Raw genomic sequence first — 27,488 nt, forward strand, 5'->3', positions numbered from 1 at the left:
AGCTAATAATGAAGGTTTAAAAGACAGCCTGATGGAAAAGCAGCAAATTTGCTGCGATAGAGAGCTTGGGATGTCATAGTATAAGCACTTTTGGAGGCTCTGTAAAAAGCAGGGGCTTTAAACATGAATATTGCACTTGTGTGTTCAGTGTATTTAACCAGCGCTTGCAGAACAATGGCTGCTGTGCTATGTTTACGCCCACCAATTCAAAACCACATTTTCTACTTACTAGAGTGCATAAAAGGGAGTGTATTTTGTTATTTTTAGATCCGTTCATTTGTGGAGGTCATAAACTTACCAACAAAGAACAATGGCACCAGGGTTGACTGAAGCCCACGTCTTGAGGTTCTCCCACTGCACCTTCTGCAGAAGAATCCTGGAGAAACACTGTGGGGAGTAAAACAAGGCAGGACAGACCAGTAAAACATTTGTTTGCATTGGAAAACTGATCAGTTTTTTTTTTATTAGCAACATAAAGTAAATGAGTTCTAAGAATGGAAAAGGAAATCCAACAATATTCTCAAAATTCCCATTAAGATTTTAAACTCAAAACTGTGACCCAGTGTGTCAGGGTTTGAGATTTTCTACTTGCCTTCTCTTTCTGTCTCCTTTATCTTAGCATCCTGCTCGATTGACCGTTTCAACACCTGATGACCAGCGAATGCCATATGAAGCTACAAGAAACACAATTATCAAATATTTTATTACAAAGTCAGACAAATAACAACATTGTACATGACAATCTGACCCAAGAAACAGTGTCAGTGAAGAAATATTTAGTTAAGAAAACAGAAAATATAAATAATATTTGCGAGCCATATTTTTATACTGCATTCTTTCTAATCAAGCTGTAATTCTTCATCAAATTATGTAAGATGTGTGTAAATAATATTAATTGTGTGCATTAAGGATGCATAAAATCCTTACTTCCCACCACAGAAAGAATATGTAATTTGAAACGTGATGGAAATGACATTTGTTGATGATGGTTTCGCAAAACGACTGCTGAGCCTGAGATGTTTTATGAGTGATTATTATTATCTGACAGCATCAAAAGGGCTTAAAAAGACCCAGAACAAAAGAAATACCCATAGACAACAATCTCCCATGCAATAAATTATACTGCCTTACAATTTCCCATGCTTGCTTTGCTCTGCTCACAGTCTGGTAACTCTCTTTTTTCTCATTCTGCTGGCGATTCTGCTTCAACTCTTTCTTTTTTGGTTGAATTCATCCCATTTAGGTTTCCTCAATTCATAGCCTGTCAAAAAAGTAACTGATTAATAAACCCCTAACAAAACACAAAACTCAACTCAAAACTACTCCAAAATAAGACAATTCAGAAGATAACTGTGATATTTGTACCTTCATCTTTTTCCTTCCTGGATGTTTTCTCTTCTTTGTGTACTTTCCATCTGATGGTTTTCTGTTGAATTCCCACAGTCCCTAACCTCAACCTGATTTTTAAAAACTCTTTCATTTGTCTGTGTTGTGAGGTTTCAATGGTCGTTTGCCTGGTGGTGTTCCTCCTGGTTTCCCTAATAAAGGTAAACAGATATTAATGCTTTGTAAGCATTAATCAGTAAACAGAGATTTTGTCAATATAGCTCTGCTGGATTGATTACAATCACACTGCAAACTTTCAGTTTTAAATAAAAATTTAATAAAGATTTATTTACTTATTTTTAGGATATGAGCTAAAAAATGGTAATGTATAGCCTGTAGATCTTTAAAAATAAACATCAGCTTCACAAAAAGCCCTCTGGAGCAAGCGCGCCACCTCCTGGTGAAGACCACCTGCTCAGGTTTGGGCTTAAACAGATCTCGAGGAACAAGAGTGACATCTTCATGTTGAGTCGCACATCTCCAACCTATTCTGACACGAGCGAGCACTGCTGCTCTTTTATTTATAGCCTAGATGTTGTACTAATTGCATTTATAATTTGAGCTCATCTGCTCGCATATAAAGTATAGACGGTTTCAACGGCATCAACATAAACAAACGTTAATGCGCGTGAGCGCTTTTGTGGACCTAACTTAACTTCCGGTAGACTCCAAATAGAATCAATAACAACAGCCAAGTCCCTCTAGAGTAGATATTTTTTGATAACAAACAAAATGTGTTTTCTGTGTGGATCAGGCGGACTTAATGAAAATGCTAATTCATTATTTGCCAGCAGGAGATGTTTTAAAGCATAGACATAAAGCGCGAGAAATATAGGTTTCCCCAGTAACAGCTGTAAACAAAGCAGAGCTGGTACGCTCACACGCTGCTTTATCACACATATAACATGCAAGTCTTCTTTCAGAAATACAGCGATATAAAAACACCCGTGCCTCGTTTTGATATTTAAACATAAATGTAAGGAATTATTATTATTAAACGTGCAGTACGTTACGTAACGTTACGTTACTCATGTTTATTTAACGAAGCCTTTTTGAAAATCGATCAGTTTTAAAATTGTGGCGAGTCTCCAAAAATAAATAAACGTATGGGAAACACATCCCGCAGCACAGCCACTTGAGCCCAACTTCAGTCTACTCATCACCTTGGCTTTAACTGCGTTTGTAGATGGCACCGCAGCCAGACCGATATACACAACACAGACCGGAAGTTAACTTAGGTCCAGGCGCGTGCGCCCGATGAAACCGTCTATACACCACCAATATACTGAACTCGATCTTTTAATGTTACTGTAAATACATTAGTGGAATAGTTAACCCCAAAACAATTACTCATCCTCGTGTTGTTCCAAACTTGTAAGACCTTCGTTCATCAGAACACACATGAAGATATTTTTGATGAAGTCTGAGAGCTCTCTGACCCTCCACAGACAGCAAGGTAACTACTACGGTTAAGGGACACAAAAGTACTAAGATGATTGACAAAAAGTAGTCCACGTGACATCAGTGGTTTAACTGTAATTTTTTGAACAAAGGCATCAAAAATAACAACTTTATTCCACATTTTCATCTCTAGTGCGCTGACACAGATCCGACGTGATGAAGTTGAACACACGTGTGTTGTGCCTTGAGCCTCATCATGTGGGACCTGGGACAGCACCACCACAAGTGATGCAGTAGAGGTGAAAATGTGGAATAAAGTCGTTATTTTTTATATCTTTGCGCAAAACAAAGTATTCTCGTAGCTTCATAAGATTACAGAGTTAAACCATTGATGCCACATACTTTGTCGATCATCTTGGTACTTCTGTGTGCCTTGACCATAGTAGTTACCTTGCTGTCTTATAACATCACGCAGACAACCTTTTTGTTTGAAAATAAACCTAAAACAATGTGTTTGCTTTCCATTACACTGAAAGTGCAAAATGCTATATGAGAATATAAGTAATCTAAAAGTAATTTAGGATTGGTTTAATAGTAAGTGACAGATGTTATACTGAGACATATCTGAAATGACCTTATTCAGGGTGAAGGTAGTTGCAGCAGCAAAAAGCATAGTGTCAGTGAGAGTCAGGATGATTGCTCCATCTCTCAACATTTCAAGTGTCCAAAGTCAGACTGTCACAGCCTGGAGAAATCTTTCTCTTACCGCCCCCAACAAAAAACTAAAAATTTGTCTTTGCCGAGAGTGTTCAATTGTAAAGAAGGAACCAATTGCAAATGGCTCACATATTGTGAGGAGAATCATACATTGTATGAGGATCTCTTCTGACATTTTTGTCAAAAACAACAGTCAACCAGGTTTTTTCTACAGTGTGGCAGCTTATTCAAGAAACTATTGCAAAAGCTGGGATGTATTCTGTGCAGACTGACACAACCCGAGACATTACATCCCAAGAGCAGTGCTCTATCATTCTGTGCTACGTCAAAGACACAGTCCAGGAAAGGCTATTTGCATTGGTGAAGTGTGAAGCATTGACTGGCCAATATTTTGTTCAGATGCTGACATATGTGGGGGAAAAATCCAATGTAATGTGGTGTTACGCACATGTCCTAAACCTAGTTCTGGCTGACACAACAGAAGTGGCTATTTCTAGTGGGTCCCTCTTCTCATTGGTTAATGATGTTGCTGTCTTCTTTCGTGACTCATACCAAAGAATGAATGTGTGGGAGCAAGGAAGCCAGGGTAGTCGGCACAAGCGCCTTTGGAGGAACACAGCCGTGGGTCAAGGATACTGCACTGAAGAAGATCTTTGGGTCCTTTGGAAAGCCAGAACAGTGTGTTTACACTGATGTGCTGAAGACACTAAAAACCCTTGGAACCCAGGAAAACCAGAAAACAACAATGATTGTCAAAGCAAGAGCTCTCTGAAAAGCTTTAAAAAGGTACGAGACAGTTTTGACTGCCCAGATTTTCCTCTGGATTTTTAAAGTCACAACACCACTGTCAAAATACCTGCAGACGAATCGTATAGATATCTTATCAGCTCACCAAAAAGAACTATAAATATGCCATATAAAGCAGAAATCTCTATTATAAGGTGTTTGAACAAAGTTGTGTGGCCGCAGTGTGTAAAAAAACAAACAGCCTATAATGGTAAAAATCCACTCACTCATTGTTTTATGATCACAATAATTCATAAACAGTCTCTCGTCACTAGTAGTTCCACGCTCTGTGCTCTGTTAGCATTTACACAGACCTGAATGAGAAGCTGCGGTCCACCATTACTGTTCTCTTGCTGTAGCTGCTGGAGGTACAATGTCAGCCCCAAAGAGCCATTAAAAGTGTTGTGTGTTGGGATGCACCAAAGAACATAGGAGACACCATAGACTGCTGAGGATACGGTGGTTACATTTCATTTTTGAAGGAAATGTTTCTGAGAAAAAAAAAACAGAAAAGTCCTATAAATTTTACACTGGACTGCCTGAGCATCAGTTCAGCGCTGGAGTTGTGCAAAGATTGCTTCTGAAAGAGGGATCAATACCAAAGCTTCGTATGCAAACATCCAGACTCCAGACAAAGTAAGCATCACACATCATATTTTGTTTTCCAAAAGATCTTCTTGGTTCTCTGTAAGGCTAATGTTGCTAAAGCTACCATAGTCTCTGCCTGTTTTCACTAATAAGTTATTGACGGATTGTACAGGTATGAGTAGCCATTTTTCCATTCTGTGGGAAAACCGTGGACTTGGCAACACTTTAAGGGAGGTGGGAGCACCAGCTCATTCTCATTTAAAGGGGACATACACATAAACAGAGCGTTTTGGCAAGATACCCCCAGCTGCAGAACCGCTGAACCCTTACGTCACAGCTGTCTCAGACAGCAGCGTCAAGCCGGAAGTGAGGAGGAAAAGTTATCTTAAACTTTGCTGTGTGAAAGCGAACCGCACCAAGGATAAAAAGCAACACTGTAATGATTTGAATCCCTGTTTTGGAACAAAGTAATCGATTGTAACAGAAATGAGTCGAACCAGACAAATTAAAGAGTCTATCAAAGCGATGCGTTGAAACACGAGCTGAATTCCTCAGGAAGTCATAAATCAGTTCTAGTGCCACAAGAACCAAGCAAGATGACCAACCAACGTGTTCACACAACAGCTTTCAACATTAACACCACTAGAACAATTATTTACAATTTAAGAATTTAAGAAATTTGGTGTCAAAAATGTGTTGTTCGTAATGGAAATGCAACGCTGGACATCACATGTAAACCCAGGAGATCAAGTTAAACACTTCCATTGACTTCCCCCACCCAGCAGAACCAGACTGAAATTCCTAAGGGGGGAGGGGCTTTGAACCTCTGGTTTTCACAGAACATCCCTATGTCATGAGAATGACAAAGAAACTGCTTTTTGTACATATATATGGACCAGAATGAACTCAAAAAGACTTATAAAGGAATCAGTCCATCGTTTCACTCCATATTCATTTATGTGTAACCCACACATTTGACTATCATGTTATAATCACTTATTGTGTATGTTCTTTTTTATAACTATGGCATAGCTTAACGATTTGTAATTATGTTTGGTATGTCTGTGATTTAATTTTCTTGCTTGATATTTCATTTATTTGTAAAATTTATCATATTCATGTTATAGGAATCATGTCCAAAATTAGACCATGCCAGAGCAGGAAAACTCGGACCACATGCTTGGTAAGATAACATATGATTTATGATACCCCCGAGCCAAGACAATATCTGATTGGTCAAGACAACATTTGAGGTGTGGCCAACAGGCCACTTTAAATACTTTGGACACCATGAAATCTTGCTTTTAGTCGGCTTTTAGTCCCTAGCTGCTGCTACTTAGCCACAATGAGAAGGAACACAACCTAGTCTCCTCAAACTTTATTTCTTTTCTTTTCCGTTTGAGAGTTTCGTGTTCTGAGTTAAGTTTTGTAACGTCCATTCAACTTCAAACAGCCCACACGACTCTGCACTTTCAGCCAACACCCAACAACCACGGGCTTCCCAAGACGTCACTTCAGAGACTGAACTTCCAGCCAATCAACGACCTCGGGATAGCCCTTTCACCGAGGCTCCTTCTTCACAGGAGATGCAAGTAACTTTACCTCCAGACTGTGACCTTTACTGGTGTATCTAATATAATTTTAACCTCATTGAGGAACTCAATGCGAGCGCTAATTACGTGATTGATGGTTGTTCATGTTTATGCAATTTAACGTATTTCTGTAAACTTGGGATTCCATATTTCCATTCTCTTAAACTCATCTTTTCCTAACTTTCGATCTTCCTGCAACTTGTGTGAATGTGTGTGTGCGTGCGTTTATGTGTTAGATTAGTTTATATGTCTTAGATTTATCTAATAAAGCCTTATTCATATTGAAAAGAGAAGTATCTTGTGTTTTGTGCTTACAAGTTAATGTCTTAAACTGCCGATCTTGTTACTGTGCTAATTGATAGTGTTTCACTATAGTTTGGATATTAGTATCCAGCGCAGTTTTGATGTTAAACGGCTCGTTCACTGAACCGCAGGCGCGTCTCCGTGAACAGCCGTGAAACAGTGATTCTGTTCAAATTCCCTTTAAAATCTTAAATGATTCCCTTTGAGCTAAATTGACCTGTTTCCGTTACACGATCTACAGGTGTGGAAGAACCCTTAATGTCTTGGTTTGTCAAATAAATGCTTTCGAGTCTTATCGTCACATCCTGAGTCTTTCTGGTAGAACAAATTCCCTAGAACTACGCAGTGAGACAGCTCCATACTTTTTTGCAGTCTCCGGTGTCACTTGTGGATAGAATTCTTTGGCATCCGGCTCCCGCTGTTTGTGACCTTGGCTAGGTTTGAAAGGTGTCCTTTATCTTGTGCATTAGCTATCTTCAGATGACTTTAGGTTGCTTAGGATCTGATTTGCTGTGCTTTTCTTTTGCAGTCTCTGAACTGTTGTGACTTTCTCCACCAGCAGGAGCAGGTTACGATGAAGACTCTGACCTTCCCTTGTCCAGTTTAAGGACACACCTCACAGACTGGGTACTCAGATTTTTCTCTTGTGTTCCCTTGTGTGTATGTGTATGACGTGTCACGTGTGTTATGCGCCGGCTCAGCCGCCTCAAACTTCCACTGTAAACACAGGTATGCTGTGAAAATAAAACCATCACGCAAGTTTCGCTGCCTCTTTAACCTGATCTTGCATGAGAGCAACCAACGGGGACACAATCAAAATTATCGCCTTGTCGGACTTTGGCCTCCCCAGTTTTCCGCTGACGAATGCTCGGTAACAGTTGATAAATGAAACTTTTCCCAGAACCTGTTGGGAGAAGGGCCACAACATCACCTCCATGCAAAATGTGAAACAAAACTATATTTTTATAAAGAGATTTTTTTTTCTCCTAAAACTCTTAGTTTGTGTTCATCTTATAAAGGAAAGTAGGATGGCATGAGGGTGGAAAGGATGGAGTTTTCTTTTAATCCCTTTCCCTGTATTTTTCTTTATGTGTGTGTGTGTGTGTGTGTGTGTGTGTGTGTGTGTGTGTGTGTGTGTGTTCCGCTGTGTTTCATTTTAATTGTTGTTGACGAACTAAATGTTTGACCTGTGCCATTGCATTTTTTCGTTCTGTCCCTTTAACTATTCTTCTGTATTGTCTGTCAGAAAAAAAGTACTTCTACTTTTTTAATACTTGAGTACAATTTAAAGTTGTAATTTAAAGTGTGTTTTGACCAGATAAATGTACTTTTAATTGAGTAAAATCTTTACTGAGTACTTGTTCTTTCAGTTGAGTAAGATTAGTACTTTTTACACCTTTGGTGGTAAGCAGATAAACATCAAATTTTCATTTTTGGGTGAACTATCACTTTAAGAAAGCTGACTCCACTGTGGGAGACACTACTGTCTCTCTCTCACACACTGCAAAACTTTGCCTTTTGTTTTCCCTGTTCCCTGGATTCACCTTTGTTGCCTTATTTTATTTTTCTGCATTTTGATAATCGTTTCTGAAACAGTGACTGTTGCACTTTAAAACACCCTATAAACCAGTCAGCACATTAGAGAAAGAGAAAGAGAAAGTAAATCAGCACTCGGATTTAGTCAATCGAGCAGCATCACAAGAGTGGAGAAGCTTACTAACAGAAAAGAAACAAGTACACAAAAAGATACTCCTGAGGTAAGTTGCATTTGTGGAAAACAGTTGGCCTAATTTTTAGTTATGAATAATATGGATTATATTTAGACTTCGAGGAAAAACTAAATATTCAATATTTGTCATGTTTGTCATTACAGAATAATCTCAAGACTGAAATGGAAGCCATTATACCTGGTATGAAATAAGAAGAGAATTAACCTTAATTACTGTAGTAGTGAATCATCTCTCATTGAAAACCTGATTATAGATAGACAGATAGATATAATTAATTTATATACATTTAGAATTAGTTTATATAATTAATGTATTCTTTCAATGTTTGATCAAGGAATCTCAAGGGTTTGCGAAGTCAATTTTGCGACTGTAAAAGTCAGCAGTCTGCTGATCTCTTTAGAAGCCCCAGTGATGTTCTTCGTGGACAAAGTTTGTGAATATCTGTGGAAGTCGAAGCCATGACAAGAAGAACTGGAATCAGGAGCATGGATACAGAAGCAACCGAGTTCAGATAAAGTGATCGATAAACATAGATGAAATGAGAGGTTTGCAAGTGATATGAGAGATACAGTATTATACCAATTGAAATGCTTATCTGTCAGTGCATCCAAACATTTATATTTCTAAAATAATTAAACAACAAAGATGTTTGTGCTTGTAACGTTCAGTTTCTCTTTTCAAGCTCCAGATCTTTTTTCTACTGTTTCTTTCAACACTGATTGGTTCAGTTTAAAATCTGCATTAAAAAAATCTACATTATTTTCTTATTGCATGTTGCTGAATTTTTGTATTATTATTATTAAGTTTTTTTTACTAGCCTAGTATTTTTTATTATTTTGATTTATTAATCTTTACTCAAAGTGTCATAATTTGCTCTTCCTGTCAAAAGACTCACCTTGACATCTGTGATGTAGGCCTATACTATGACGGTGTTTTAGTGCCATGTTAAAAAAAAAAAAAATCTAAAATTACGAGATTGAAATTTTATATTATGAGAATAATGTCAAAATACTATGAGAATAAATTCTAAATTATGAGAATAAAGTCGACATAGTTTAATAACAAAGTCGAAATATTCCAAGAATGAAGTTGAAATGTTCCTTGAATAAAATGAAAATGTTTCGAGAATAAAGTCAAAATTATGAAAATTAATTAGTAGGCTACGAGATTAAAGTTAGGATATAATATTTTGAGAGTAGGCATTTATTCAGGCCTATTGAAGCCTATTGGCTCTCTGTCAATCCTGATTTTACTCGATCTCAGCGCAGCTTTTGACACTGTAGACCATTCTCTTTTACACTCTCGATTGGAAAAAGTTTTTGGTGTTACTGACACTGCTTTAAATTGGTACAGGTCTTATTTATCAGATCATAGGTAGTTTGTTTCCCTGGGTGGTTGCAGGTCCAATATTGGCTCAGTGCAGTTTGGTGTTCCACAGGGTTCAGTTTTGAGTCCCTTTTTAGTATTTACATTTTTCCCCTTGGGCTATTTCTAAGATCCCTTGGTCTAAAGTTTCATTTTTACGCAGATGACACTCAGATTTATATTCACTCAAAACCTGGTGATAAATCGGCTGTTGCCTTTTTTGAACATTTTATATTTGAGGTAAAAATATGGATGTCTCAAAATTTTATTTGTCTCAACAATTGGTTCACCCCATCATTTACTTTTGATCCTCATGTTCAGAACACGGTTAAAGTATCATTTTTTTCACCTTACGAAACATTGCAAGACTGCGTCCCATGTTATCTTTTTCTGTGGCTGGAAAACCGATCAATATGTTTCTCTTTTCTCAAATTGACTACTGCAATGCTTTGCTCGTGGGGTTCTCGAAATCTACTATAATCAAATTGCAGTATGTTCAAAATGCAGCAGCCAGAATCCTGACAAGTTCCAGGACAAGTGAGCACATTTCTCAAGTATTTGTCCTTGCACTGGCTTCCGGTCAGGTTTTGCGTAGATTTTAAAATTCTTATGTTTACCTACAAGGCCCTGCATGGTTTAGCTCCTGAATATCTGACTGAACCTTTAACTGTCTACACCCCAAGGCATAAAGTGTGTACTTTTTCTTCACCAAAAGGGTTCATAATTTTAAGGGCAGTTTCAGAGAATATTTAAATCTGTATCAATTGAAACTTCAACTTGACACAGGTAGGTCTTTCATTAACTTGATTTTGTTGTCAAAAATATCCAAACATTAACTTATTAATTGACCAGAGCTCAATTTCCCAGAATCATTGTGAGCTTAAGTCGAGTGGAAAAAGCCATTAGTTCTTTCTATAAACTTTTTAGGCTTACAAAGCTTTGATGAGTCTAACCTTGGCTCTCCACAGAGTGTTCTTTCTGTTCTTTTTGAGACACAAATCAAAAGTACTAGTTGTGAAATAATTGATTTTTGTTGACTGTTTATATATTGATATATATAAGGCCTACTTGATATATTATGACCCCAGTTTAGGTGATTTTTAAGTGTCACATTGTGTGGTTTAATGACAGCGTTTGAAACTCAGTTTGGGGAAACACAGCCTTTAGTACCAAACTGTTACACAATCGATCAGAACCAGAGAAAGAGGAAATACACTGTAAGTGTGCACTTAAAAGTGAAGCTTGGAATTGAAGTGTTGAAGAACATTTACAAAATTATACATTAAACTCTAAGAATCTACATCTATATTCAGAGAACACTGGGCCTTACGAAATACATCTCAAAATAGGGCCCCAAAATCAATAATCAATTATCTAATATATATTATACAGTCGAGTCTGTTAAGATCTCTCTGATGCATTCATTTTGCCTTTAAATGTAGCTCATCGAATTTATTTACTTTAAATGGAATTTGTTTTTCATTATGTAACCAATTAACGTCACATAGCCAGGAGTTCCCTATCATAGGTCACTTCGATGCTGCGGTGACGTCACCACGTATGGGAACACCTCCGGTGTGACGAATGTCTGAAGCCCTATACCATCCCGCCAATCCTATTGGCCAAATGGCGCATAGCACCACCCTACGCATGCGCACGCATGATATACCTGGGTGCAGCGCGCCATTTCGCTCAGATTTCATTCCTTCAGGAATAGCGAATCTTCTGTGCCCTATCCTCTCGCGTTCTCCAGCGATTTTCTTCGAGCAGTGTTAACTCCTCTTTCGCGGACGCGATGAGTCAACGAAAGGTAAGAGCCGTATATGGGTTTATCACAGGGAGGCACTCATGAGAGATTCGTTTGCAGCCTCTCTCATATTCTCTCTGTGATAGCCTACGGCTATGGTAAAATAAGAAAGTATCCGCGCTCTGGAGTCTATTTCTTCAGTCGCCTCGCGTCTAACCCCCACCGTTCGCTTCTGCGGTCGCCGAGGCCCCGCACGAGGTGTTGGTTAGGGGCGATATGTGCGGCTTGACTATGAGTACAGTGATGCACTGGAGTTTTCCACTTGCTCGCTCTCCCCTACTCGAGCGCGTTGATCAGAGCAGTTTTGCTTTATACTACGTTGTCTAACCGCAGCTTCTACTCAGAGTAGGCTCTGACCTGCATAAGCGGTTCTCTCCCTCCGAGCGGACAGGAGAAACGCGCTTCCCCTTCCTCAGTGTGCTACATGGCGGACTGCTATTATATAGCGATGCCGTTTGACTACCTCTCTAGCCGAACGGATCGCGCCAAACTCCGCCGCGACCTAGTCTCGTCTAAACGTATCGAGTCGTGTCTATTTCGGCAAATTTTATTCTCTTATTACGGTTCTTACGAGAAGCCTCTCGTTCTTTCCCCACACTCTAACATTGACCGTCTCGCAGCACAAGCACTTCGAGCGTCACTGAACTGAGCTGTTATTTGAGCGCCCCTCAGACACTGCACAATTCAGTCTTCAGAGTTTGAGGGACGGCACAAGAGACTGGCGAATTTGGCCAGTTTTATGACGGCTCACACAGCTGCCGCGTTCTCGCTAGCGGCGTGGCCCTATGTTTATCTTGTTGGATTAAATCCTGCCGTGGACACGCTTCAGGATTATACACAACGAAACACAGCGAGTTTGACGCATGCATTTCCTTCTATGTTTGCCGGGGTCTGTGCCCTCCACTGAAGAGTGCTGTTGGACTGCTAATGCACATCCAACCCTCTCACTGCAGTCCCCACGCTCTAACATTGACTGTCTCGCAGCACAAGCACTTCGAGCGTCACTGAACTGAGCTGTTATTTGAGCGCCCCCTCAGACACTCTGCACTATTCAGCCTTCAGAGTCTGAGGGACGCCACAAGAGGCTGGCAAATATGGCCAGTTTATGACGGCTCACACAGCTGCCGCGTTCTCGCTAGCGGCGTGGCCTAATGTTTTCTTGTTGGATTGAATCCTGCCGTGAACACGCTTCAGGATTATATACAACGAAACGCAGCGAGTTTGACGCATGCGCTTTACTTCATGTTTGCCAGGGTCTGTGCCCTCCACTAGAGAGTGCTGTTGGACTGCTAATGCACATCCAACCCTTTCACTGCAGTCCCCACGCTCTAGCATTGACTGTCTCGCAGCAAAGGCACCTCGAGCATCATTGGATTGAGCTATCATTTGAGCGCCCCCTCAGACACTCTGCACAATCCAGCCTTCAGAGTCTGAGGGACGCCACGCGAGACTGGCGAATATGGCCAGTTATGACGGCTCACACAGCTGCCACGTTCTCGCTAGCGGCGTGGCCTAATGTTATCTTGTTGGATTGAATCCTGCCGTGAACACGCTTCAGGATTATACACAACGAAACACGGCGAGTTTGACGCTTGCGCTTTCCTTCTATGTTTGCCAGGGTCTGTGCCCTCCACTAGAGAGTGCTGTTGGACTGCTAATGCACATCCAACCCTCTCACTGCAGTCCCCACGCTCTAACATTGACTGTCTCGCAGCAAGCCACCTCGAGCATCATTGGATTGAGCTATCATTTGAGCGCCCCCTCAGACACTCTGCACAATCCAGCCTTCAGAGTCTGAGGGACGGCACAAAAAGGCTGGCAGAGATGGCCAGTTTATGACTGCTCATACAGCCGCCACGTTCTCGCAATGGCGACGTGGCCCGATTTTTATCTTGGTGAATTTAATCCTGCCGTGGATACGCTTCAGGATTATACACAACGAAACGCAGCAAGTTTACGCATGCGCTTTACTTCATGTTCGCCAGGGACTGTGCCCTCCACTAGAGAGTGCTGTTGGACCGCTAATGCGCATCCAACACTCTCACTGCAGTCCCTACGCTCTAACATTGACTGTCTCGCAGGAAACAGCGCTTCGAGCATCATTGGATCGGGCTGTAACGCCAGGCGTAAATAATAAATAATAATCCCTCAGACACTGCGCAATCCAGCTTTCAGATCTTGAGGGGCGATTCAAGGGTCTTACACAGACGACCCGTTTATGACGGCTCGCACAGCCGCCGTTTTAGTTAGCGGTAGAGCCTGATGTTCAATTCGTTGGTCTAATTCCTGCCGTGGACACGTTCAGGAATATACACAACGGGACGCAATAGGTCTTATGCATACACTTTCCCTGTGCACGAATGCCGCAGGCTTTTCCGTGCACGGACATTATGTGTATGACAGCGTTGCAGAAAGCGGAAATTTGAGACTGCTAGTATCGTTTTGGGTCGCGTGGAACGCTTGCCCGGCATTTCTCAATGGGTGTTACGCACAATTGTCACGGATACACCAATTCGTTTTTTAGAGGCCCGCCTCTTTCCGCTGAATTCTTTCCACGGTGGTAGACTGATGGTAATAGCAGTGTTGTGACAGGAGATGTCAACTCTGCTGAGCAAAGGGGCTATAGAAGTCGTAGACCCCGTACTTCTCAATGCATGGATGTAGCTCTGGCCCCGTTGCGGCTCCAGGGCGTCCGTCTGTTAACCACTTGGACGATTGGCAGCGGCATTCCCCGTAATTTGTCTGGGGTTACTTCACATGCGCCCTTTTCAGTGGAAAAGTGGGCGGAAAGACGAAATATTTCACCCCGTTGTCTTCCGCATCCGACGATTTCGGTGACACGGAGTTGTGTGATGTCATTAAAGCTATGGATGCCAACCGAGTTTCTCCTACCGGGGTTCGGCTGGGGATTTGAGCTTTCCCAGAGACCGTCACGATGGATGCGTCTTTGACCGGTTGGGGAGCTGTTTGTCAAGGGCTACCAGCCCATGGAGTGTGGACAGCTGCACAACGCAGTTGGTATATAAACCGGTTGGAATTACTGGCAGTTTTCTGGCTCTCCAGTAATTAGCGAATCTGCTGATCGGCCGTCTTGTGCTGCTCAGATCAGACAACACAGCGTTTGTCTCATACATGAATCATTAGGAAGGATTACGCTCTCGCCCCCTGTGCAGGCTGGCGAGACATGTTCTTCTCTGGTCTCAGAGAAAATTTCTGTCGATCCGAGTTGTTCATGTCCCCGGACGTTTGAACTTCGGAGCAGATATGCTATCCAGACGGGCTCTGGAACAGGGAGAATGGAGATTACACCTCCAGACGGTGAATCTTTTATGGCGGATATTCGGCAAGCGAAAGTGGATTTATTCGCGTCAAACATGACTACGCATTGCCCACTATGGTTCTCCCTATGCCCCCCATCGCCCCTGGGCGTGGATGCATTAGCTCACAGCTGGCCCACGACCAGTCTGTATGCTTTTCCTCCGATTCGTTTGATCCCAGCGGTATTATGCAGAATACGGTGGGACAGAGTGGATCAGCTGCTGCTGGTGGCTCCGCGATGGCACACGCAGCCGTGGTTTGCGGATCTGATCAGTCTGCTAGCGGGCTCTCCTTGGAGATTCCCCTCAGACAGGATTTATTATCACAAGCACAGGGGCTGATTTGGCACCCGAGGCCGGATCTGTGGAAACTGTGGGCGTGGCCACTGAGCGGAGTGCATTAGTATGTCCCAGTCTTTCTGTTGAAACCACTGAGACTATATTGAATTCTAGAGCAGCTTCTACGAGACGCTTATATGCTTTCAAGTGGAGACTGATTACAGCCTGGTGTGGCAATCGTAATGTGGATCCAGTTTACTGCCCAGTGGCTTCAGTGCTGGAGTTCCTCCAGGATTGGTTTTTCGGATGGCGTAACACCAGCCACTTTTAGGTTTACGTGGCAGCCATTTCAGCTTACCACGAATACATAGGCGGTGCCTCTATGAGGCGTCATCCACTAGTTTCTCGTTTCGTACAGCGTGCGCGACGGCTGAGGCCTTTCCGCCCTGTGCGAGTTCCTTCATGGGGTTTATCCATTGTGTTGCTAGGTTTATCAGGGCATCCGTTTGAGCCCTTGGAGACCGTATCGGATAAATTCTTGACACTGAAGACACTTCTTCTCATGGCTTTATCCTCCCTCAAGAGAGTTGGGGATTTACAGGCTCTTTCTGTTTCACCCTCATGCATGGAATTTGCACCGGGCTCTGTGAAGGTGCTGCTGCGGCCCAGGCCTAACTATGTTCCTAAGGTCGCATCTAACCTCTTTCGCTTTCAGCAAGTGTTCCTGGAAGCTTTTTCACCTGCTGAGGCTGGATCAGAAGATCTAAGTCTTTGCCCTGTGAGAGCTTTAAAGACTTATGTGGATCGTACAGCCCCTTGGCGTGAATCTGACCAGCTGTTTGTCTGTCTTGGACATAAAAGTAAGGGCCATGCGGTTCCAAAACAGCGCATGTCCCATTGGCTGGTGGAGGCAATTTCTTTGGCCTATGAGGCGCGCGGACTCGCTTCGCCCTTAGGAATTAAGGCTCATTCCATTTGAGCTGTGGCTTCTTCTCAAGCTTTTCTCAGTGGATCTTCTATGGATGATATCTGTGCTGCGGCAGGATGGTCCTCACCGAGCATTTTTATCAAGTCCTACAGTCTGGATGTGAGGATGGCTCCTGGCTCCCGGGTTCTCTCCGCTTGAGCAGATGCTTCCTCGGATCTCAGTTATCAGGTACGTCAGGCGTTTTGGTATATCGTTCCCATACGTGGTGACGTCACCGCAGCATCGAAGTGACCTATGATAGGGAACATCTCGGTTACGTATGTAACCTTGGTTCCCTGAATAGGGAACGAGATGCTGCGGTTCTGGCCGTTCCGTACCTTGATAACTACTTCATCTTCAGTCATGAAATCTGAGCGAAATGGCGCGCTGCACCCAGGTATATCATGCGTGCGCATGCGTAGGGTGGTGCTATGCGCCATTTGGCCAATAGGATTGGCGGGATGGTATAGGGCTTCAGACATTCGTCACACCGGAGGTGTTCCCATACGTGGTGACGTCACCGCAGCATCTCGTTCCCTATTCAGGGAACCAAGGTTACATACGTAACCGAGATGATTTATTGTGTTTACTGACAGCTGCGTGTCACAGAAACGCGGTTTGTCCCTCTGTGCTCGCCATGAGCAGGTGATATGCAGGTCAAAGGTCAGTCCAGTGCAGCAGACAAGATGGAAGTCAGCCAAGCAAAACAAGAACATCTACTTGCATTAAAAGGTACTGCGAGGGTTTCCCTTTTCTCACCGAAATAGCAGCTCGTTCATTAATTAACTGAAATATCACTGTAGCTGTAATCATGCCTGCTAGCTGCTAATGCTAATCATTTCTGCTGAGAAGAGACTCTTTCTCAAACCTACCGTTTGAGCCACGGTACAGTGTTTACTGTAGTGTTTACTATAGTGTATTACTAAAGTGTTTTTCAGAGTCCGTCTCTTAGATCGTATCTGTTAATGTGCATCTAGTAAGTTTTTCATTGAGTTGTCCTGAAGTACACAACTGACAGCGGCACTGAAATATGATTATTTGGTTCTGTATAGCAGAGGACTCACAGAGATACAGATTCAGGAAGACGTTTAAATACATATTCTCATTATACTGAAATTACCAGTTTATTGCTTTGCTGCTCCTTGCATCAACTGAGCGTTTATAACCTCACGATGAGTTGTTATCATTCCTCTTATCATCATTGAATATGTCATATTAAGAGTCTCTTATGTTTCTCTCTCTCCAGTGATGCGGCTGACCAAACCCACACTGTTTACAAACATGCCAGTGACGTGTGAGGACCGAGATCTTCCAGGTACAGTCCAGTGATGCTTACATTAACTTGATCTTATTACTAATCAAGAGACATTTCAAGAAAATACAGATTTTGTGAAATCAAATACAGAGTCATTGGTAATTCATTAGTCAAATTCATATTAAAACCAGAGGTCCCCAAACTGTTCACTATGAAGGGCTGAGATTCAACTTTATTGAATATAGTAGGATAGATCAGGGGTTTGCAGTGTTTGTTTTCCTTCTCTCAGCCGTGGTCCAGAGCCGCATGTCACTGTGACAGTTCAGAGGAGCACTTCTATATATAAAAGGGCTGAAATATGTTCCCCTATAAATCAGCACGAATGAGAGTGTAATGCATAAACGCTGCTTGCAATCAGTTTGTTTGGTAATTTCTCAGAATTTGATGATTTATTCAAGTTGATGTTATATTTATCATACAGGAGATGTTATACATCTGGAGATTTATGCATTACGGCAAATCATGGCCTGTCAAAAATGGCTGCGTGTGCATAGATCAGACAGAGATAAAACTATATGTTGGTGTAGATGTCTAGAGCGATCTAAATCTCAGAGGAGGTTTTAAAGCTCAGTATATCACATGTCTGCAGGTGATTTGTTTGTACGACTCATGAAGGACGACCCATCGACCGTGAAGGGGGCAGAAACACTGATCCTCGGGGAGATGCTCACGCTGCCACAGAACTTTGGGTGATGTAAAATCAGTTTATATGCATATTGAGAACTGAAAAGTTTCTCAATTGTTGATTCGTTTATGAGTACATGGCGCTTTTCACAAACGGGGTACACTTTAGTATTGCCTGAATTTTTAAAATATTTAGTGATAGATAATGGCATATATAAAATATATAATGGCAAAATATATATATTTTTGCCTCTAAAATGATATTATTTATAATTAGAGCTATTAGATTTGTTTGATTAACTATAATCTAATAATCATTATAATCTAGTTTAAAAACACATCTAATGTTTGTATTCTCCATCCCAAATCAGAAAATTAGCAATTTCCTAGCAAAATAAAGTAAATAAATAATGCTGCAATATATTTGTTAAAGTATTTATTAATCTTTGCTGACATTTTGAAAAAAAAAAAAAAAATTGTGTATTCAGTTCAACTTTTAAGTCCATGAAATGTAATTTTATTTGATAAAAATTGAATTAAGTTTTAAATAATGCTTTAGAAGTATTTTTCGTAAGTTATTTATTGCTAATGTCAAAGAAAAAAAATAGAACCTTATTGCAAAGTGTTACCAAAAATAGTAAAATAACAGAAATAAAGTGTATAGACAGCAGTTTACAAAAATCACAAACATCCCACGAACAGAATAGAAATAATCAGCTCATCTAGTATTTCAGCGGACCTCCTGAGGTTACGCACCTCACATTCTGTGTGCTATTCGTGGAAAGTGCCACATGCCCATTTTAATCTCCGTGCTCCAGCTATTCGAAAAACGCATTCTCACTATTTCCTGTACAGAAATATTTTCCTTGGCGAGACCTTCTCCAGTTACATCAGCGTGCACAACGACAGCAATCAAGTGGTCAGAGATATTCTTGTGAAGGTACCGGCTCGCGGGAAGTGCTCCAGTATCTCCAGCAGCTGTGGCAGCTGTTTTGATCTCCCATGATTCTCTCCTCTCTCAGGCAGACCTGCAGACGAGCTCCCAGAGGTTAAATCTCTCTGCTTCAAACTCTGCTGTGTCAGAGCTCAAGCCCGAGTGCTGCATTGATGATGTCATCCATCACGAGGTCAAGGAGATCGGGACACACATGTACGTAACTCCTGATGCTCTAAACACTCAAAGCCTTTAGGTCTTAGTAATGAAATGCAGGATTGCATTCATATAATAAAGGTTATGACAGTTTTCAAATCCAGTGTATTAAAATTATTTTTTTGTATTTTAGATAAAACCGAAATAAATTGGTTTCTATTAATTAGCGCTGTCAAACGATTAATCGCGATTAATATACACATAATATACGTGTGTGTACTGTGTATATTTATTATGTATGTATTAATACATGTACACACATGCATTTATATATTAAAGAAAAATAAGTTATGATTACAATATAAATTATATGACTATAAATATATAAATGTAAATAGTTTTGAAATATATACTGCATGTGTGTGTGTTTATATATACATAATAAATATACACAGTACACACACGTATATTATGTAAACAAAAACTTTTATTTTGAATGCGATTAATCACGTTAATCATTTGACAGCACTAATATTAATATAATAAAGGTTTCTAATCAAATAATGATAGTTTGTGAATCTAGTGTTGACTAAATTGACTAAATTAAATAGTTATTGTTCACTAAAATAATTTAAATTATTTTTTGTAATTTATATGAATTGAAAATTTGAAAATAAATTGAAATAAAATAAAAAATAAATATTAGATAAATGTAAAAAAAACTGACTGAAACCTAACTGAAGCAAATAAGCTTAAAGTACTAATTAACTAAAATTGTAATAAAAATACATGCAGTTAAAGGCAAACAGAAATATTAAAAGCTAATAAAAATTACAAAAGCACTTATTAAAATGATTAAAATTTAAACTAAAATTAAAAACAAAACTAAAAATATGAAAGAATTTTGTACATATATAATATAATATAATATAATAAGTTATATACACTCAGATCTAACCAAACCCCCTTTTCACAATCCAGTCAGTTGGATACATGGGAAAAATCTTTTTTTGGCTTTATATCTTAATGGAAGCCTGTTTCCACCACTGAAAAAAAAGAAAAAAAATCTCTCAATCATGACTTTATTTATCAGAATTGATAAATCTTAATCCTGCAATTCTGAGAAATAAAGTCAGAATCGAGAGATATTATGTAATAGAATCACTCAATCAGAATTAGGAGTTTGTTTCTCACAGTTCTGACTTTATAACACACAATTGCAAGTTAAGTCAGAATTGTGAGATATAAGTGAGATGTAAGCTCTCAATTCTATTTCTTCCCCTCACTATGGACTTTATATCTTTATAAAAAGTCAGAATTGCGATATCGCAATAACCTTTTTTTGATATATTTTTTAATTAATTAGCAGAAACGGGCTTCCCTACTAATAACTACTTCAAGATTAGAATTATGTGACGTTACAGAAACCAAATGCACTGCAAATGCTGTTACATGCAGCGACGGTTATGTTTCTACCAAAACCACTTTCAGATATGTGTACGAAATGCTGTTTTCCTCACCATATGTTTCTCATCTGACTCCAGCTTGGTCTGTGCCGTCAGTTACACCACTCAGACCGGAGAGAAGCTCTACTTCAGGAAGTTCTTCAAGTTTCAGGTGAGTTTATTTCCTCCTCTGCTCAGTCATTCTGCGCTGTGATTGGACGCCGGCTCCACGCATCACTCCCAAATCATTTCGGCTTTTAATTTACACTGAAGCATGCGATGTTGTGCTGCTCGGTACATCAGAAGAGAGTCTGCAGAGTGTTGTGTGTTAAACTGAATGTGAGATGGATTCTGTTGAGGTGCAATCAAACTATTTCAACTCTGTTTTGAACCAGGTTCTCAAGCCTCTAGATGTAAAAACCAAATTCTACAATGCTGAGGTAAGTTTAGTTTACATTCATATGTGTGTTTATAACATTTAAAGAATTATTTAAAGAATCATATTGTTTAACCTCCTTTTTAGTTTTTTTGCACTGCCTCGCTGCTTATGAAATAATTTATAGTGAGGCTATGCTTTTTAAGAACCCATTCTTATTTGATATCTCTTTTTTAGTAGTGTGTGTGTTTCATTCATAATTAGCTGTTTTTGTTCACGTTTACACGGTCTCGAAAATAAAACTGACATGTAGTCATTATCTGGTGCATGTAACCTCCACTTCTCTAATGTTTATTTCTTTGTTTTATTCCTCCATTAGAGTGACCTCAGTTCAGTGGTAATTCTTTCCCTTCTCATTGCATCTTTTTTGTTTTTCTTTCAGCGTAACCTTTCTTTCCTTCTCTTTAAAGTATTTTGAAACAAGCAAGAAGAAAACATGAGAAAAGTATTTCAGTAGTCAATAAGTCATGAATTATTGTCCCATTAGTAAAACATATGTGTTTTTTTAAATTTGCCATTATTGCCATAACTTTTATTGGATAAAATGTAATTGTGTTAACATTTTGGAAAGGGTACACTACCTATAACAGTAACCTAAAAAAGGCCTGAATAGGTATTTGGCTCTAAATATTTCATTAATATTAATAATAACCATTAGCCCGAGAGCCAGCCTCAAAATTAAGTTGTTTAAAAAGGAGGAATAGACAGAGTAACTTATATTTATTTTTACACCATATTTTCTCAGTTCAAACCATTCTTGAGATGTGATCATTTGGAAATTTACATTTTTTTGAAAAAAAAAAAGAAAAAAAGAGTTGGCCAAATAATGGTGATAATCTCAGAGTCTCGAGGAATATTTTCCTTCTGTTTTCCTTGTTTCCTCTCAATGCTTTTGCTTCAGCGCTCACTAAATCAATCATACATGTCTGACTCTGGAGAAAACACTTGCACTCTTTTGTTTTCGTAGACTGGAAGATATTGATGCTTGTTTTTTATTGATTTGACAGATTGTACACTCTTTTACTGTATATTTCATTAGAATCAACGTAATGAGGGAAAGAGTTTAAAGAGATGCTTTAATTGCAAATGCATACTTGTTTTTTATTATTTTTGAATTAATCAGGCTTGGCGTGGGATCTTTGCTTCATACTGTAACAATAACAATACTTCTGTCAAAAGGTGCTGTTGATCCACAGGCATGAACTAACCTCTACTTGTGATATGACTAATCTACCGTCTGGAGATCAACTGGGCGAACAGCTGCTTTATTTGACTCTCTGCAAAAATTCCCCAAATATCACTTGAGCTTGCGTGAAGAGCTTGATTTGACGGGCCTCATTCAAAGACTTTTACATGATAATGACTCAACTTCAGCCACACTCAGATCTGAAATCACTGTATGAGCACACACTTGTAGTTAATGGTAAATTCATCATTAATTTGCATGAAGTCTTTCTGTGGAGCCCTTCGAGTGAAGTATCTCTCTAGGATATTGTGTACATACGGTACAGTACTGCATGAAATCTTAGCAGGGCTGAATAAATGATTGGATCTCAGCAGCTGGTCTGATTTGATGCTTTTGACCTTTGACCCTCCAGACGGATGAGGTGTTTCTAGAGGCGCAGCTCCAGAACATCACTACATCCCCAATGTTCATGGAGAAAGTCTCTCTGGAGCCTTCTATGATGTACAACGTGACTGAGCTCAACAATGTGTCTGCTGGCATTGACAGGTAACATTTACAAGTGATTGGGTCCATATATATTTGTGATATGTGACTGTTCAAAAGTTGGGGATTCGTTTTTATTCTTCAGAAAGGAGACATTTGTTACAAATGTTTCAAAATATTTCTGTTTCAAATAAATGCTGTTCTTTTTGAACTCACTTTCCATTAAAAAATCCAGAAAAAAAAGTTCAGCACCAGAAATGTTCCTTGAGCAGTAAATCAGAATATTACAATGATTGCTGAAGATCATGTGACACTGAAATATATATATATATACAGGTACTGGTCATATAATTAGAATATCATCAAAAAGTTTATTTCACTAATTCCATTCGAAAAGTGAAACTTGTATATTTTATTCATTCATTACACACAGACTGAGATATTTCAAATGTTTATTTCTTTTAATTTTGATGATTATAACTGACAACTAAGGAAAATCCCAAATTCAGTATCTCAGAAAAGTAGAATATTACTTAAGACCAATACAAAGAAAGGATTTTTAGAAATCTTGGCCAACTGAAAAGTATGAATATGAAAAGTATGGGCATGTACAGCACTCAATACTTAGTTGGGGCTCCTTTTGCCTGAATTACTGCAGCAATGCGGTGTGGGATGGAGTGGATCAGTCTGTGGCACTGCTCAGGTGTTATGAGAGCCCAGGTTGCTGTGATATTGGCCTTCAGCTCTTCTGCATTCTTGGGTCTGGCATATCGCATCTTCCTCTTCACAATACCCCATCGATTTTTCGTTGGGGTTAAGGTCAGGCTAGTTTGCTGACCAATTAAGAACAGGGATACCATGGTCCCTAAACCAGGTACTGGTAGTTTTGGCACTGTGTGCAGGTGCCAAGTCCTGTTGGAAAATGAAATCTGCATCTCCATAAAGTTGGTCAGCAGCAGGAAGCATGAAGTGCTCTAAAACTTCCTGGTATACGGCTGCGTTGACCTTGGACCTCAGAAAACACAGTGGACCAACACCAGTAGATGACATGGCACCCCAAACCATCACTGACTGTGGAAACTTTACACTGGACCTCAAGCAACGTGGATTGTGTGCCTCTCCTCTCTTCCTCCAGACTCTGGGACCCTGATATCCAAAGGAAATGCAAAATTTACTTTCATCAGAGAACATAACTGTGGACCACTCAGCAGCAGTCCAGTCCTTTTTGAAGCGAGACACTTCTGACGCTGTATGTTGTTCAAGAGTGTCTTGACACAAGGAGTGCAACAGCTGAAACCCATGTCCTGCATACGTCTGTGTGTAGTGGTTCTTGAAGCACTGACTCCAGCTGCAGTCCACTCTTTGTGAATCTCCCCCACATTTTTGAATGGGTTTTGTTTCACAATCCTCTCCAGGGTGTGGTTATCCCTATTGCTTGTACACTTCTTTCCACCACATCTTTCCTTCCCTTTGCCTCTCTATTAATGTGCGTGGAAACACAGCCAGCCTCTTTTGCAATGACCTTTTGTGTCTTGCCCTCCTTATACAAGGTGTCAATGTTCGTATTTCGGACAACTGTCAAGTCAGCAGTCTTCCCCATGATTGTGTAGCCTACAGAACTAGACTGAGAGACCAGTTAAAGGCTTTGCAGATGTTTTGAGTTAATTAGCTGATTATAGTGTGGCACCACGTGTCTTCAATATTGAAAATTTTCACAATATTCAAATTTTCTGAGATACTGAATTTGTGATTTTCCATAGTTATCAGTTATAATCATCAAAATTAAAAGAAACAAACATTTAAAATATATCAATCTGTGTAATGAATGAATATAATAAACAAGTTTCACTTTTTGAATGGAAGTAGTGAAATAAACTTTTTGATGATATTCTAATTATATGACCAGCACCTGTGTATATATTACAATATAAATTTTAAATGAATAATCTGTCATATTACAGTTTTACTGTATTTTTAATCAGCCTTGATAAATGCAGCCTCAGTGAGCATATTAGAGATTTTTTTTATTTATTTTTTTCTGGATCGTAGTTAAATAAAGGAATGTTTTGGGTTTAATACAGTTCATGTGACATTAAATTTGTGACATGTTGTCCACTGCCGCAGAAAATAATGCTGACTATGTCCCTCAGACTGTAAAAATGAAGAAAAATCATGTTTACAGTAATGCACTGACATCTATTGTAAGTGCATCAGATAATTGTTGGCAGTGTAGAAGTAAACTATTGCTTTCTGAATGTCAAAGTCTTGTAAATAGTAAAACAATTTGCTCTACAAATCAGTGTTTATGATTATGATGAAAAATCATATGATAACAAAAAACAGTTTGCAGTATCTGATATACTGATGGACACAACAGAACGATTTTCCTTTTGACTTGATTCTGCCCACAGATATTCCCTGAACAGTGTTAAATGTGACCGCAGCTGTACACACTCTTGTTGGTGCAACTTCTTCTTCTGTCTCTACAGCGAGTCCACGTTTGGGAGGATGTCGTATCTGCAGCCGCTGGACACGAGGCAGTATTTGTACTGTCTGAAGCCCAAGCCAGAGTTTGCGGAGAAGGCCGGGGTCATCAAGGGGGTGACGGTGATCGGCAAACTAGACATCGTGTGGAAAACCAACCTTGGGGAGAGAGGACGTCTACAGACCAGCCAGCTCCAGAGAATGGTGCACTGCATTTAGCATGGATTTAAAAAAAATAAATCCTAATAAAGACTTGCAAGAGTTCAGCTTATTTAATCAGATGAATTATTTCATCAGTCCTTTCCACACAAAGCAGCAAGAAAGTGCCTTTCAAAAGTAATGCATTACAATATCGCGTGGAAAGTAATGCATTACGTTACTTTTTGTCATGTGAGCAGGGCTTGCATTTTTTTTTTTTTATATATAACAAAACCCCTAAAGTTATGTTTTTTTTTTTGTCAACTGTAAAGGCTCTTTCACACCAAAAGTGAAATTAATAAGACTCAGGCCATCTTTAGCACGAGAGGTGTCAGTGATTAAATTGGAAAAAGTAACTGCGATATTTAATAGTAATGCATTACTAGTTACTTGAAAAAGTAATCTGATTACATAACTCATGATACTTGTAATGTGTTCCCGTCTTGTCTTGTAGGCTCCTGGATACGGTGACGTCAGGCTCTCTCTGGAGATGATCCCAGACACGGTCAGTCTAGAGGAGCCCTTCGACATCACCTGTAAAATCACAAACTGCAGGTGAGCTGTGCGTCTGTCTGTGTGTTCGACGTGTAAGCTGTGGGTGTTAAGCGCTGGTTTGCTCCCTGTCAGTGAGAGGACCATGGATCTGGAGCTGGAGATGTGTAACACTCGCTCCGTTCACTGGTGTGGGGTGTCCGGCAGACAGCTGGGGAAACTCAGCCCCAGCGCCTCCCTCTCCATCCCGCTCACACTACTGTCCTCCGTCCAGGGTTTACAGGTACGCCAAACTCAGACTTCATCATGCATATACAGCAGAGGCTACATCTACAAGTTGAGAAATCCTTTTTGAGTACACATGATGCTGAAATGAAATCTGAATCAGAATCATAATAGGATTTTACTGAATTATAATGCTAAAAAAGTCACACAATGGAGGAATTTCATTAGTCCAACACAAGTAATGTAGATGTAATGTTATATAATGAATTGGAACTATTTATGCCTATTTTATTTTCAACTAAATCAACACATTTCTTTTAAATGACAATACTGTCATTATTATTATTATTTTTCTAAAGTGCTGCAAGATGTTCATAACATTATTTTCAAAATAGTTTATAAAAAATAAATATTGAGAAACGTAATTAGGGGATACATTTTGCTCATCTACAATGAATCATGAATAGAAAATTAATGTTTTAAATATAATTAAATCTATTAAATACACCTTTCTGTAGGTGATATTTCAAACATTGAATATTAATATCATCAAATGTTTCAGGAAAAAAAGATAAAAGGTTTAATGTATGCTTATAACATGTTTATTTTTTTCATATAGAAAAATGCAGTAATTATATGAATTTGAAAGAATTTAATTGAATTCCATGTTAATTATGTCTTCAATATATTTTCAAAATATTATGTACTATATATAAATGATTCTGTATCCCGTTTACTACTCCAATTCAAATTAATTCAGGAGTATATTTGATATTTAGCAGCTTCATATAGGCACACGATCACCGAAACAATCATGTAAAATTAAATAAAATAATAATGTTAAGATGCAATAATCATCATTACTGGGGTACAATTAAATGACATAAAAGTGTAGCATATGACCTCTTTAAAAACTCGATTTTTTCGCCTCATTTCTGTTTTTTAGAGCATATCAGGGCTGAGGCTAACGGACAGCTTTCTGAAGAGGACGTATGAATACGATGACATCGCACAGGTCTGTGTGGTGTGTCCGTACACCAGTCCAGAGAGCTGAAAACCCCTGGACCAACTCCCAGCTCTTCTGCATCTGTTAACAGAACACCTGTTCCTTTAAGCTTGCTCTTTTAAAATCTACATTTTAAGCCCAATTAATCATGATTTTAACTGTCTGTCAATGTAAATAAAATGTAAATGAGAAAAGTATGTTAAAACAATTATAAAAGCTTCCTGAAACATTTCTTCTGGGATATAATAACACTTAACATCTTCAGA

General features: G+C 39.5%; 1 protein-coding gene and 2 long non-coding RNA genes across 5 annotated transcripts; 2 read left to right on the top strand and 1 right to left on the bottom strand.

Moving 5' to 3' along the window:
* Window positions 1–837: 837 nt before the first annotated feature.
* On the bottom strand, window positions 838–17,430 carry LOC113109624 (uncharacterized). 2 transcript variants are annotated; one of them, XR_003292999.1, is made up of 3 exons: window positions 17,359–17,430; window positions 1,366–1,538; window positions 838–1,261 (listed from the first exon to the last, which is right to left on the bottom strand). It is a non-coding gene; the product is annotated as an uncharacterized LOC113109624 (long non-coding RNA). The 2 variants fall into 2 exon arrangements; XR_003292998.1 differs by lacking the exon at window positions 17,359–17,430 and adding an exon at window positions 4,605–4,635.
* Window positions 8,259–9,270, top strand: LOC113109620 (uncharacterized). The gene is made up of 3 exons (XR_003292994.1): window positions 8,259–8,530; window positions 8,647–8,683; window positions 8,838–9,270. It is a non-coding gene; the product is annotated as an uncharacterized LOC113109620 (long non-coding RNA).
* Window positions 16,804–27,433, top strand: LOC113109602 (trafficking protein particle complex subunit 13-like). Of its 2 annotated transcripts, XM_026273286.1 has the most exons (13): window positions 16,806–16,970; window positions 17,485–17,553; window positions 18,143–18,242; window positions 19,033–19,117; window positions 19,200–19,327; window positions 20,812–20,884; window positions 21,108–21,152; window positions 21,468–21,485; window positions 22,747–22,880; window positions 25,307–25,505; window positions 25,954–26,054; window positions 26,127–26,274; window positions 27,163–27,433. In XM_026273286.1, exons 1-13 carry the CDS (start codon window positions 16,889–16,891, stop codon window positions 27,268–27,270), a joined length of 1,290 nt encoding a protein of 429 aa, XP_026129071.1. In that variant the 5' UTR covers window positions 16,806–16,888; the 3' UTR covers window positions 27,271–27,433. The 2 variants fall into 2 exon arrangements, with proteins under 2 accessions (XP_026129072.1, XP_026129071.1); XM_026273287.1 differs by lacking the exon at window positions 21,468–21,485 and having other exon boundaries at window positions 16,804–16,970.
* Window positions 27,434–27,488: the final 55 nt, after the last annotated feature.

Source organism: Carassius auratus, chromosome 10, assembly GCF_003368295.1.
Source record: "Carassius auratus strain Wakin chromosome 10, ASM336829v1, whole genome shotgun sequence".
NCBI classification, from domain to species: domain Eukaryota; kingdom Metazoa; phylum Chordata; class Actinopteri; order Cypriniformes; family Cyprinidae; genus Carassius; species Carassius auratus.